General features: G+C 42.3%; 1 protein-coding gene across 2 annotated transcripts in view; it reads left to right on the top strand.

The window, feature by feature from the left end:
- The first annotated feature begins 968 nt into the window (after positions 1–968).
- LOC123504802 overlaps positions 969–12938 on the top strand; it is a 21436-nt gene continuing 9466 nt past the window's right edge. For both annotated transcript variants that reach the window (XM_045255636.1, XM_045255638.1), the window contains exon 1: positions 969–1097. In XM_045255636.1, the coding sequence (XP_045111571.1) occupies positions 1094–1097 (4 nt within the window). In that variant the 5' untranslated portion in view covers positions 969–1093. The remainder of the gene's footprint in view (positions 1098–12938) is intronic.

The raw sequence follows: 12938 nt of genomic DNA, 5'->3' as shown, positions 1-12938 counted from the left end.
AAAGTGACCTATTTTTATGAACAAGTTTGATCGATTAATTAATTTTTCCCATATTAATTGGTTTATTGCTGCTTCATTATATTCTAGCATTTTATTTCCATATTTTCTATACTCATCTGTTTTTAAATATGAACAATCAATAACACTGAAAAAGTGACGAGAATAGTCAGTATTGGTAATTTTGGCATTAATCCCTGTATTGATTTGAGCGTGCGGTGTCTACGTGGACGAGAGACGGTGGTGGTGGTGGTGGTGGCAAGGTCGTGCGACGGAGTGATGCTGGTCAGGTGTGGGGAAGGGGCTGGGTGTGTAATGGGGAGGCAGGGTAGAGGTGCAAGGCCGGGGCTCCGTCATCTCCACGCCTCCGAGATTCGATGGTTGGGCCTGGTCACACCTGGTGGTTCCTCACGCAGGTGTGCGAAAGGCAGCTCACGCGATCCCTTTGTTGGAAACCTGAAACCGTGGCCGCTGATGTGGCGGCGGCGGCGGCGACGGTGGGGTTGATTGTGATGATTTTCTTGTCTGTTTACATTTTGAGATTTCATTTCTTTTTAAGTTGATTTATTTATTGTCTCTAAATTCATTATTCAAAAGACGAATATATATTGTACTATGAAGGTAAAAGGTGTAATTCATTATAATATTGTATTTCATTATAAACACTTTTTCATCATGTTATTAGTACGCCGAAGAAAAGTAAATAAACATTTAAACGTAAATAGATAATATTAATCATGTTGCCATTAAGTAATGATATTCGTTTCATGGCGGAATTGCTACTTGCCACAATGAAAACTTCACCCATCCCATGCGCAGTATTTGAGGCAGTCAGAGGAACCCATCTCGTGACTTCCTCTGTGCGGCAAACACGTCATAATAGTGTTGATTTATTGGTACATCACTAAATTTCTGGTGCCGACATCTCAGCCCCGCGGAGCCTGGCAGGGCCTGGTGGCGGTGGGCGGCGCTCCTTCCAGACCACACCACTGCCTATCTTCCACACAAGAGTTAGTCACTGAGCAGCAGCGAGAAGGGGAGGACGCACGCATCTCTTCCTCCTCACTGCCAAAGACAATCCGTGGACACAACAAGTATGAGTGAGTACGCCTTTTGGTTACGTTAAGTCCACCACCAGTACTTCAGATACTTTTCAGGCGTCACACACAATTATTGAACAAGACGCGAGAGATTTCAGCGCGATGTGAAGGAGCAATCCTATTCCCAAATAAGTTAAGTCAAGGTTCACTGCCGACCCATGAACTTTGGATGGCAGGATAACCGCAAAACGTGGTTGGCTGCTGATTGGGGTAACATTGTCCTTTTGTTGCTCTGCTTTTCCTTTGGAGGAGAAATGAAGGACTCTCTCTCTCTCTCTCTCTCTCTCTCTCTCTCTCTCTCTCTCTCTCTCTCTCTCTCTCTCTCTCTCTCCACAAGTGTGCCCTGAGACGAGGGTTTGGGAAAGGTAGAGGAGAGAGGAGGAAGAGCCGTTGTGATGTGTGTAATTTATTGGCGACCTTAACGTAACCGCTCATCTCGTCACCTCCCTCTGTGTACTCACCTGTATCATATTACACCTGTTCCCCGCGATACGTGTTGTCTTAATGGGATTTCCTCGTGATTTCATGAATTTGCTTTTCTCTTCGTAATTAATTGTTTATTCATTATTTCTTTACCTTATTCTGCCTCTAGACTCGTTTCTAAGTTTTCATTCTCATGGCAAGGTGTGGTCGAGGCTATAAAGTTACCACGAGGCATGAAATTTGGCATCCTACCACGGTTATGATTCATCCCGGCAGTGGTCGTGGTAAGTGGTGGTGTGGTGTGGGCGGGTATGCGATGTGGCACGTCCGGGTCTGTGTGTGTGTGTGTGTGTGTGTGTGTGTGTGTGTGTTGATTTCTCAAACAGATTTAGGTGTTCCTGTGTAACGTTTCAAGGTGTGGCGGGGTTAGGCGTGGGCTTGGGCGTGGACGGGGAGGTTACAGTGAACCACGTGAGGGAGGGAGTAACTTCTCTAATTGCAAGACTCTCCACACCAGACAACGCCCACACTTCCTTAAAAATCTTCCTCCTTGCGGGCAGTTTAACGTTCTTGCAAATCAACTGTTAATTCCGTGGTAGACTAGATATAAACCCCGTAAAGTATCCCTTGTGTTGGATATTTACGTGCCAATAGAAAGAAGAACTGCAAGAAACCATCTGGCATACACGTGGTAAATTTACTAGTCTCTGAATAAAAAAGTTTATTTTCACAGACCATTCTCATCCTTGAATTTGTGTGTCTTTTTAGGTCTCACTTATTCATCCCTAACAACATAACAAGTATATTCTATTCATCTAGTATCTAATTTGAAAACCAGCTCCTTACTATCTCGCTTTCAAATCTAACTTTATCAAGCTTGAAGCCATTATTTCTTGTCCTACCCCGACTATTGACCCTGACTCTGGTCAAGGGCGCCAAGAGAGAGAGAGAGAGAGAGAGAGAGAGAGAGAGAGAGAGAGAGAGAGAGAGAGAGAGAGAGAGAACAGTCAGATTGCATAATGCTTAATATGTTGCCAAAAAGTTAGAAATAAAAGTGAATTTTCAAAAGGTTAGCCTGTATAGTTTCAGAAGTTTCACGAGAGTTGGTCCAAGGCAGCACGGAAGATGTGTGTAGTTAGCGTGTCTGTGGGTTGGGGTGGTAGGTAATGGCCGGGACAGCTAAGCCTTCAAATTTACCGAGGAGTGAAGCTTTAATTACGTTGTGTTTGTGAGCTTGACTTCACAGTGTTGGTGATAATAATAATAGTAAAAAAAGAGTATTTCTTTAATGATAATAATACTTTTCAGTTCACTCACGTTCATTATGAGAGAGAGAGAGAGAGAGAGAGAGAGAGAGAGAGAGAATCGGTCTATAAGAGTGTCTCCTGGCAATTAGTTATCCTGTCAGCGTCAGTTAATAAGGAACAGCATGGAGCAAAAACGAACTTGTCTGCCGAATGATTAGCGGCGGTGTTTCTTGTAACGCTGTATTGTCTTACCTTCACTTTCTTGTCCCTCACTATGTCCAGAGAGAGAGAGAGAGAGAGAGAGAGAGAGAGAGAGAGAGAATTATATTTTCACTGAAGCATAAATAAAAACCTAACTCGGGGCGAAGGAAAGAAAAAACTAGAGAAAACAGAAATAACAGCAAGTCATTTACAATATCACTAGTTTGATACCAAAGTCGGTCAATTTACTATTTGCCCTTGAGATTAACCAAGTCACGTCTAGAGAGAGAGAGAGAGAGAGAGAGAGTATTGTCAATAGAGAGAGAAAATACGTGTAGGTTGTTTAAGAAAGGGTAACATTTAGAGAGGGAGGGAGAAAGAAGTAAAAGCTAACGTGTGTATAAGATGCGTAGGTTTGCGGCAATGCCATCTGGTAGTTGTGGGTTGACTGCGGTAAGGTTAGCATGTTAGGAGGGTGAAGGACAGAGATGAACCCTTTGATAGATGTTGTCACCCTTTGCTAAACTTTGAGACCACTAGAAAAAGAAAATGCGTGAACACAGAAGAGTGAGAGAGAGATACGGATTGATTTAGTTTTCTCTTAGCCACAGGTTAGCAAGGTTAGGGAAGTGAGGGACAGTAATTTACCTTTTTAAATCCATAGTCATACTTTTGGTAACATTCAGACTATTGTAGAAGCTTAATGAAAGGGATAGAAAAGAGGGTTGTTTCGTGTTTTTCTAAGCAGGGCTGGAGGGGTGAGGGTCAGAGATTCACCCTTTTATAGTCGTTGTCATCCTTTGGTAAACATTTGGAGCGCTGTAGAAAAGTTTGCGTAGGTACAGGAGTGATAAATAAGCTGAATTAGTCTTTTCAAGGCAGCAGAAGAATTTAAATGACTGTAGTGCAAAAGATAAGTGTTGTAAGTTGAAAAGGAATTTGTTAGTGTTAAATGGAAGGGAATAAAACTAAATATAGGAGGTTGACAAACAGGTGTGTAACTAGTGCACACAAGAGCCTTTAGACAACAAATATTGTCTTTAGAAAGTTGTACGTGATTATAGGAACATTTGTGTTCTAGTGAAAGGGTTGACTAGAGAAGCATTGTAGGTATAGGAGGTTGGCAAACAGGTGCGTGGATGATGCATTAAAAAAAAAGCCTTTAAAACATAAGTGATGAAAGGAAAATTTGTCCAGGTGAGAAAGAGTAGAATATAGAAGCATTGCAGGTGTAGGAGGTTGACGAGCAGGTGCTTGGTTGCTACAGTGTCAGGAAGTGTGAGGGGTTGATAAATGTGAACAGGGTTGGGTTGGGTGGGTGGATGTGTAGGAAGTGCATGAAAGGTTAGCAGATGTGATGTGCACTCATGGTAATGTCAGGAAGTGTTAGAGAGCTGAGGGAAAGGTTAGAAGGCTGAGGTGGGTGTGGCTAGTAGTCGTTGTGTAGGGGGGGGTACCCTTGCAAAAGTAGGTGATGAGGAGAAAAAATGCAGAAGGTTGGAAACTAACATGTTTTGATACGATGGGCTTAAAAGGAAAATAATCTCAATGTATACGTTGGATAAGGAAAAAAAAGTGTTTAATGAGAGAGAGAGAGAGAGAGAGAGAGAGAGAGAGAGAGAGAGAGAGAAAGAGAGATTCAAAGATACATGGGCGTGGGTGGAATGGAAAATAAACTGACAGGATAAGAAATTGTAATCAAACAAGAAAAAAAAAAAAATAGATATAGACGAAGAAGAAAAAAAAAGTGTACAAGGTTACGGAAAATAAAAACAGCAGGTTGGCATATTGAAGGAGACCAACAGGTTGAGCAGGTGAGATGTTAAGCAGGTGTGGGCGAACAGGTGTGTCTTAATTGATTATGTGCTTCTGAAGGTTTCCTAGAGTACATACATGAGAGAAGGAAACTTGGGTGTAAATATGTGTGTGTGTGTGTGTGTGTGTGTGTGTGTGTTTAATATCTTGGACAAAAACGACGTGTTTTTTGTATTACTTATGTTTTGTCAATATACTACTACTACTACTACTACTACTACTACTACTACTACTACTACTACTACTACTACTGCTGCTGCTGCTGCTGCTGCTGCTGCTGCTGTGTACTGTGTGTGTGTGTGTGTGTGTGTGTGTGTGTAATATACTACTACTACTACTACTACTACTGCTGCTGCTGCTACTGTGTGTGTGTGTGTGTGTGTGTGTGTGTGTGTGTGTGTGTGTGTGTGTGTGTGTGTGTGTGTGGACGACAAATAATATTCATAAACTGGACGAAAGCCAGCTAACTTAGAATCCGTCCACTATTCTCTCTCTCTCTCTCTCTCTCTCTCTCTCTCTCTCTCTCTCTCTCTCTCTCTCTCTCTCTCTCTCTCTCTCTCTCTCTCTCTCTCTCTCCTTACAAAACCAGACAGCAGACAGACTTGTGGCAAAAACACTAAACACAGTGGTAGTGAGTGTGGCAGGTCACCAACGAGTAAACAACGGACCATGACTATGCTTTACTTGTTTGTGTGTGTCTATGTGTGTGTGCGTGGGCGTGGGCGTGTCCTTGACGAGCCAATGTCAGGCCCTTGAAGCCCCAGGAACCGCCACCCCCCATAACCCTTGTCTCAACCACCTATAAGGAAATATGATTGTGGTCATTAATATTATTCAAATATGTCTTTACTGCTTCTTTTATGCATGTTCATCCTTTTTGTCTATCTTTTTTCCTTCCCTATTCTCGGTTGCAGAGAAAGGGTTGCTATTAGTGTTGTAATCATAAGTGGAAGTTGAAAGCTCTGGGATGGGTTTAAGTGGGATATGGAGAGAAGGGGAGGGAGAGGAAAGTGTAGTACGTGTGGAAGTGAAATGATTTAGAAAGGGCCGGGATTGTACGAGTACATGTGGAATCAAGAGGGAGAGGAGAGGAAGCTTGTTTGGTGTTGAAATCGTCCAGTGGAAATTGAAAGTTATGAGATAAGTTTCAGTGGGATATGGAGAAAGAGAGAGGCGCATGCATGGATAATAAAGCATGAGATTAATACAGTAGTCGGTAATCAAATCATTAGTGCTGAGTCACTAGCTTATATAAAAAAAAAATGGTTAGACCCCGTATTTTTCTTCTTCTGTTTTTATGTTAAATTAAATGAGCGAGATATTCCAGAGTGGTTTTGCTGAAGTCTATAGAGATGAGAAGCTTGTGTATGGATGAGTATATTGATATGAAATGAGGTTAACCGAGGGAGATCACTCAGCTACCCGGGGGGGGGGGTAGCTGAGGGGCGTTGTCTTCGAATAAGGACGAGTCAGTAAAGTTTAACGGAAATCACCCTGGGAACAAGTTTTCTCGTGTTGCTTGACAATGAGAAGCTGTTTGTAAGATTTATGGAAAAGGTCAGATCAGAGTGTGCTGGAAGTGGTTTGGATTATGTCAGAAACAATGGAGAAGAGAACAATATGAATTACTTGCATGTCTCAGGGAAAAGGATAACCGGTGAAGGAAACTGATTTTGAGTCGCAATAACGGGATCATAAGGCGCCTTTCGTAAATGGGGAAAAATCAAGCTGCAGGAAATGAAAATGAAAATGAAAAAAAAATACATATACAAAACAGAGACATCTTAGTTTAGGAATAGAGAGAACTACTTATAGCATGAAAGAGCGAAGGGACCAAGAAAAAACAAGATTGGTAAAATGAAGAATAAAATAAATCGAGGTATGTAAGAAAGAAGCACAAGAAACAAGTGAAAGAAAAGGGATCAAGGAAAAACTAGGTAGAACAGTATAAATTATTTGATGTAAGAGGAAAAAAAACCCTTTTAAAATAGAAGATAGAGAGAAGGAATAAAGAAACCACGAAATCAGTAAATTAAGACGAAGATGACCATATAAAAGATAGAAACACAAGTACCATATAGTAGAAAGAAATGACCAAGGAAACACTAGGCAGACAGAACAACGGGAACAATTTTACATAGAAGAGAGAAACACATGGAACAGAATAGAGATGGAGTTCAGAATAAGAAAGAAGAGAGAGAGAGAGGGAGAGAGAGGAAGTGCAATATTAAAGAGGCAAGCATCTGTGGAGGTGAAACACGTGCACCCATGAGACAACAAGAACTGGGCTACTTAGTGAACACCTGGTAACGTGGCGGTGATAGTTGTGATCGGAACCCGTGAGAAGACACCTTGGTAAACCGCAACACTCCAATTGTGGCCTGCGAGTTGATGTCTCGAGATAACTGAGTCGATTTGGAATATTATAGAAGAGTCACGCGAAGTTTGAATGAAGACTCGAGGAAAATAGTATACGATGTGATGGAGTAGAAGTAATAGATTTATGAAAAAACTGTGTGATAGGAAAGATTTGGTAATTGGATGGATAAAATTTGTATATAAGATTAGAATATTTTAATTTTTCTCTTCTTCTTCTTCTTCACCTCACCAAAATACGTAAACTAAATTGGACTTGGTTATATATTTTATTTGGCTTTCCAAAATTATATCACGTGTTTTCCCCATAACCATAAACTCAAACAAAATTTCCCTCAATTTTTTTCCTCTTCTTTCCTTCCTTCCTTCCTTCCTTCTCTCTAAACATCTTGAATTTGTTTAGAAGTTCTATTTAATCTTTCAAGTACAACTGTTGAATCAAAAAGGAAAAGTGTATTTGTCATTTGCTTTATTTTTTTTTATCTACATTCACTTGTGCGTGTAAACATGAGCAACTCCGTGACACACACACACACACACACACACACACACTCAGCGGTCTTGTCGTGTTTGTCTTGCAGTGGAAAGTGCCTCTAATAGTAGGTACTTAAAGCAGTTGCCAGTCCCAGTCAGCCAGTCAGCCATTAGTGTGGGGGTGAAGGTACCAAGACTGCTACTTGCGATCCTCCTCCTCTTTATCCTCCTCCTCATCATCGTCATCATCATTGTCATCATCATCATCATCTTCATCATCATCGTTGTCATCATCATTGTTATCGTCGTTATTCTCTTCTTTCTTTCTTTGTGTCCTTTCTTGGTTGTTGTTGCTACTGTTGTTGTTGTTGTTGTTGTTGTTGTTGTTGTTGTTTGTTCTTCCTCTTCTTCTTCTTTTTATTCTTCTTCTTCTTCTTCTTCTTCTTCTTCTTCTTCTTCTTCTTCTTCTTCTTCTTCTTCTTCTTCTTCTTCTTCTTCTTCTTCTTCTTCTTCTTCTTCTTCTTCTTCTTCTTCTTCTTCTTCTTCTTCTTCTTCTTCTTCTTCTTCTTCTTCTTCTTCTTCTTCTTCTTCTTCTTCTTCTTCTTCTTCTTCTTCTTCTTCTTCTTCTTCTTCTTCTTCTTCTTCTTCTTCTTCTTCTTCTTCTTCTTCTTCTTCTTCTTCTTCTTCTTCTTCTTCTTCTTCTTCTTCTTCTTCTTCTTCTTCTTCTTCTTCTTCTTCTTCTTCTTCTTCTTCTTCTTCTTCTTCTTCTTCTTCTTCTTCTTCTTCTTCTTCTTCTTCTTCTTCTTCTTCTTCTTCTTCTTCTTCTTCTTCCTGTCTTTCTTTTTCTTCTCCTGGTTCTTATTCTTGTCCGCGTCAGCTGCTCCACTACACGTTTTGCCTTCCAGTCCCTGTGTGTGTCTTGGCCATATGGGAGCGAAACGCAATCATTTTCTTTTATTTTCTCTTTTAATCTTTTTTTTGCTCTCGTTCAGTCGTCACCTGGAAGCTTAGAGTACATGAGGTCAGGGTCTTGTGAAACCATTAAACTCTTACCTTAAAAGGGACTGGAAGTGTGCGTTGGTCATTCATTTTATCTGGCTAGCATGTTAAAGTCTCTAAGGGTATTGCAAAATTTATTCACTTTTACGGGGCTTCAGTTAATTGTGTGTCATTGGTCTGAGTGGTAACGTGCTAAGTAGTGTATCTCTAGAATACAAGGGAAGGTGTAAGAAGTAAATAACACGTGGCAGTCTTTGTACTTTCCTATCTACACGTGTCGTTCTTGTCCATAAATGAATCTAGTCTTTAAAGCTCCATATTGACTGAACACTGACTATTTATTTCTCTCTCTCTCTCTCTCTCTCTCTCTCTCTCTCTCTCTCTCTCTCTCTCTCTCTCTCTCTCTCTCTCTCTCTCTCTCGTGTGTGTGTATGTGCGCGTGTGTGTGTCATCTGGAGGCCTATAAGGAGGGGAGGGAGAGGACTGGCCGGTGTGTGTTAACAAGTCCTTATGTGGTTCAAGGCTGACTGGTGAGCCTTGTTGCTGACCCACACACACACACACACACACACACACACACACACACACACACATACACACCATCAGGTTCCGTTCTTTCGTCGCCCGTTAAAGGAAATCAAGTGGAAATGCTTTAATGTGCAACTTTTCTGGTTCTATTTCATTCTCTTCCGCTGCAGGAGGCGAGGGTGAAGGCAGTGACAGGCATGGAGGTTAACGTGGTGGAGTAGTTAAGGAGATGGAGGAGAAGGAGGAGGAGGAGAAGGAGGAGATGGAAGTGGAAGAGACAGGTGTTGAATGAGAGGTCGTGTGTAGGGTTGAGGTGAAGCAGAAATAGTAAATTCATGACGCAACACAGATTCGAACACACACACACACACACACACACACGTTTTGCAGCTATTCTCCTTTCCTCACGACCGCTGCACCTGTCATTGTTCTACGTGCCTACACACATTTCCTCGCGATTCTAATGCAGAGTAGACGTAAAGAGTTGATGTTGAACGTGGGAGTGCTTTTATATTATAACCACTGTAAGAGTCGATGTGTTCCTTAGCAAGCTTTATATTAAGAGAACCGCTTTCTTAAAATTCTTCAGCATCCTATTCGAATACTTTTACCAAGCTGTAGTGGAAGTTGAGAGTTTTCAAAGGTGTTTTTATGATAAGCGTGTTTTTGTGAGATTTTTCATGTGTTCCTTGGTTTTATATTTGAGAACAGCTTAAATTCTTCAGCATCTTGTTCGATTACTTTTACTTAGCTGTAGTGGAAGTTAGTGGAGTTTTTATGGGTGTTTTTATGACAATTATGTTTTTATATATGATTTTAACTATAGTTCAATAAAGATTCTGCTTCGTCAACGGGAACCTCTTAAAACATAACGGTGCTCCGTAGCAAAGCTTCATAGCAGCGGCCCCGCTTTCTCAAACACACCAACGTCTACACTTCATTACTTTTACCAAGGCTGTAGTGGAAGGTAGAGGAGTTTTCAAGGATGATTTTAAGACTAGGATGCTTTCTTATGATGCCACTGATGGTTTAACAAAGATTCTGCATCACCACTTGGGAAAAACGCTGAAAACAATAGAGCTAATCGTCTCCGTGGCCTTGGGAGGAGGAGGTTTTAGGAGAGGACACAGCGTCTCAAAACACGGCCTGGCATCTGGGGAGGCCGGCCCACCGTTTCCGCTCAGCTCTGCCCGACTCGCAAGATTGACTCCCGCAAGTAACTGTTCCGCCGCTCACGCCGCCGCCTCCTCCTCCTCGCTCCCGTAATGAAATTGCTTTGCCCCGTCCCCCCTCTCTCTCTCTCTCTCTCTCTCTCTCTCTCTCTCTCTCTACTATCATCATCATCATCATCATTTTCATCATCATCATCATCATCATCATCATCATCATCATCATCATCATCATCTAACATCACAACCTTAAAGATCTTCATCACTGCACCAAATCATTACCATATCACCATCAGAGCCTTGCATTCCGTCACCATCACTACGCAATGCCCGTAACTACAGCCACCTTGCATCACCGCACATGCAGTGGAAGCGGGCCGGGTGAGTGCCGCAGTCTGTTACAAGGGCGCGTCCACAGGTGAGGGCGCCGCGCTGTGACGCCCCTAAGTAATGGTTGAGGGATGGGGAGGGGGAAAAGGAGCAGTATAAGAGATATATTAAGTGGGACGAGTGGTGATGGAGGAGGAGGAGGAGGAGGATGTTGGTGTGTATATTGGATGGTGACAGATGCATGGGAAGTGAAGGAATTGAGATGGTAATGTGGGAGAAATGACTGATGATGCATGGGAGGTGAGGTAAGACCGAGTGAGAGATGAGGCGAGAGGAAGAGTCAATGGGAGAGATGTGAGAGGTGAAGAAGTAGCTGAGGCGAGGAAGGAGGAGGAGGAAAGTTAGTTATCTCAAGTTAGGTTAGATAGTACTGGTGGTAAGCTTACTGGAGAGATGCAAGAGGAGGTGAGGCGAAAAGCAAGATGACAGGGGAAGGTATGAGTGGCTGAGTGAGGTGAGGCGAGGAGCAGCAAGGTTACTGGGGGAGGCGTGAAATGTACTGGGGGAAAATTACTGTGGGGGAGATGACAGGTCGTGCAGGGGCGAGGGGAAAGGTAAAGCAGGGAGGAGCAACAACCAGCAGGTCTTCCCGGGTCCTCTAGTAGGCAGCAGACGGGTCATCGGCCCTCCCCTCTGTCACTCTCTCTCCTGAGGGTGCCCGCGGCAGGATGGGGATGGGAACACACCACTCATGCCTTCCCTCTCCTCGCCTTCTCGTTCCTTCCCTTCCCGTCTCCTCCCTTACCTCCCACGCTCAGCTATTGGAAGTGAAAGTAATTTCTGCCAAATTCTAGTGGTTTTGACTGTTATTCCTCATTTCTTTTGGTCATTTTGTAACGAGCACGACAACCTCTCTTTACCTCTTCCTCGTTGCCGTGGGCGCGGGCTGCGTGGGTTAGACTTTCACTGCTATCCCGCGGGAGGAAGGTTGTGAAACTGCACTAAGTTGTTTCCTAGAGTGCAGGTGGATTTACTGGAGGTTTATTCTCATTTTTAGTTCAGTGGATGCCTTGTTTTTCCTTGCACACGACGTGGCGATCACTGCTTTTGTGGTCGGTGATTGAAACCCGTTTTATAACTTCCCACACATGACGGAAGGAGGAGGAGGAGGAGGAGGAGGTGGAGGAAGAGGAGGAGGAGGAGGAGGTGGTAGGTGGTAGTGGTAGTGGTAGTGTTGCCAGATAGGTGTAAAATAAATAAACGCTTCGCTCTTTACTTCCACTTACGCTTCATGCTCTCATAATCTTTTTATTGTCTTGCCTTCTTGTCAGCTTTGCTTATTACAGTGTTCAGGTAGCGTTCCTCAGCTATTAAGGTTTTTAGTGAGCGAGTTCGTGTTTTAGGGTGAAGGGAATTAAGGGAAGGAGTAATACTGGTGGAGTGAAGCAAGATTCCCACGCTTCTCACGTCCACCACTCAGCAGCTTTCTATCGGCAGGAGAGCTTACATTGCAGTGGGCAGAGAGAAACACCGCGGTCCATGTACTAAGGCTCCCCTGAAAGCAGTGTGGGTGTAGTTTGAGTTCTGCTAAAGTAAATTACCCATAGTCCATGATTTAAGTTATGTTCGTGGTGGGTTTGCAAGATTCATTCCTTGAAACTCTCGTTCTCATTGGGCAGAGGGAAGTAGTAGCGTCTGTGTACACTAAGATTCTTATAATCGGACTTACGGTTTCATCAAGGAGTGTGTATACCAATGACACCTCCATTCGTTCATGCTGTATCGATATGAAACTTACTACAGTAGATTTCCTCTCTTAAACGTTGTGGTGTCCTATCATAACTCATTTGAACACATTAAAATGTTAGGATGTTAGGTATTGTAGTTTGCAAGCTAGGTTTTTTTATTATTGTAGTGATAGTTTGACAAAGTTCCAACGTCACCAATGAGGAAAACTTTCAAAACAACCTTACAAATACTTTCTATGATTTTTTGAGAAGTCCCAAACATTAAACACGTTTACGTCTTTTCCTAATCATTGACCACTTTGGAATATTTCCTTTCATTCTACAGCCACCTCCAAACATTATACAGGGTAGAAAGTGCAAAATATATTCTTTTCCATTCCTTATTGTTCCTTACAGGTGCTTATAAAAATATCATACATTGCTCTGAAAGATGTGAATTGTTGGATATCACAGTGAAAGTGTTAAAATTATGGGGTTACATGTGTTATCTTAATTTTAGTATGTGATAAATTATTTTCACTCATAGATGAA

Source organism: Portunus trituberculatus, chromosome 17 (assembly GCF_017591435.1).
Source record: "Portunus trituberculatus isolate SZX2019 chromosome 17, ASM1759143v1, whole genome shotgun sequence".
Classification (NCBI taxonomy): Eukaryota; Metazoa; Arthropoda; class Malacostraca; order Decapoda; family Portunidae; genus Portunus; species Portunus trituberculatus.
Note: the sequence above shows the minus strand (reverse complement) of the source record. Positions and strands in the feature narration are given on the sequence as shown.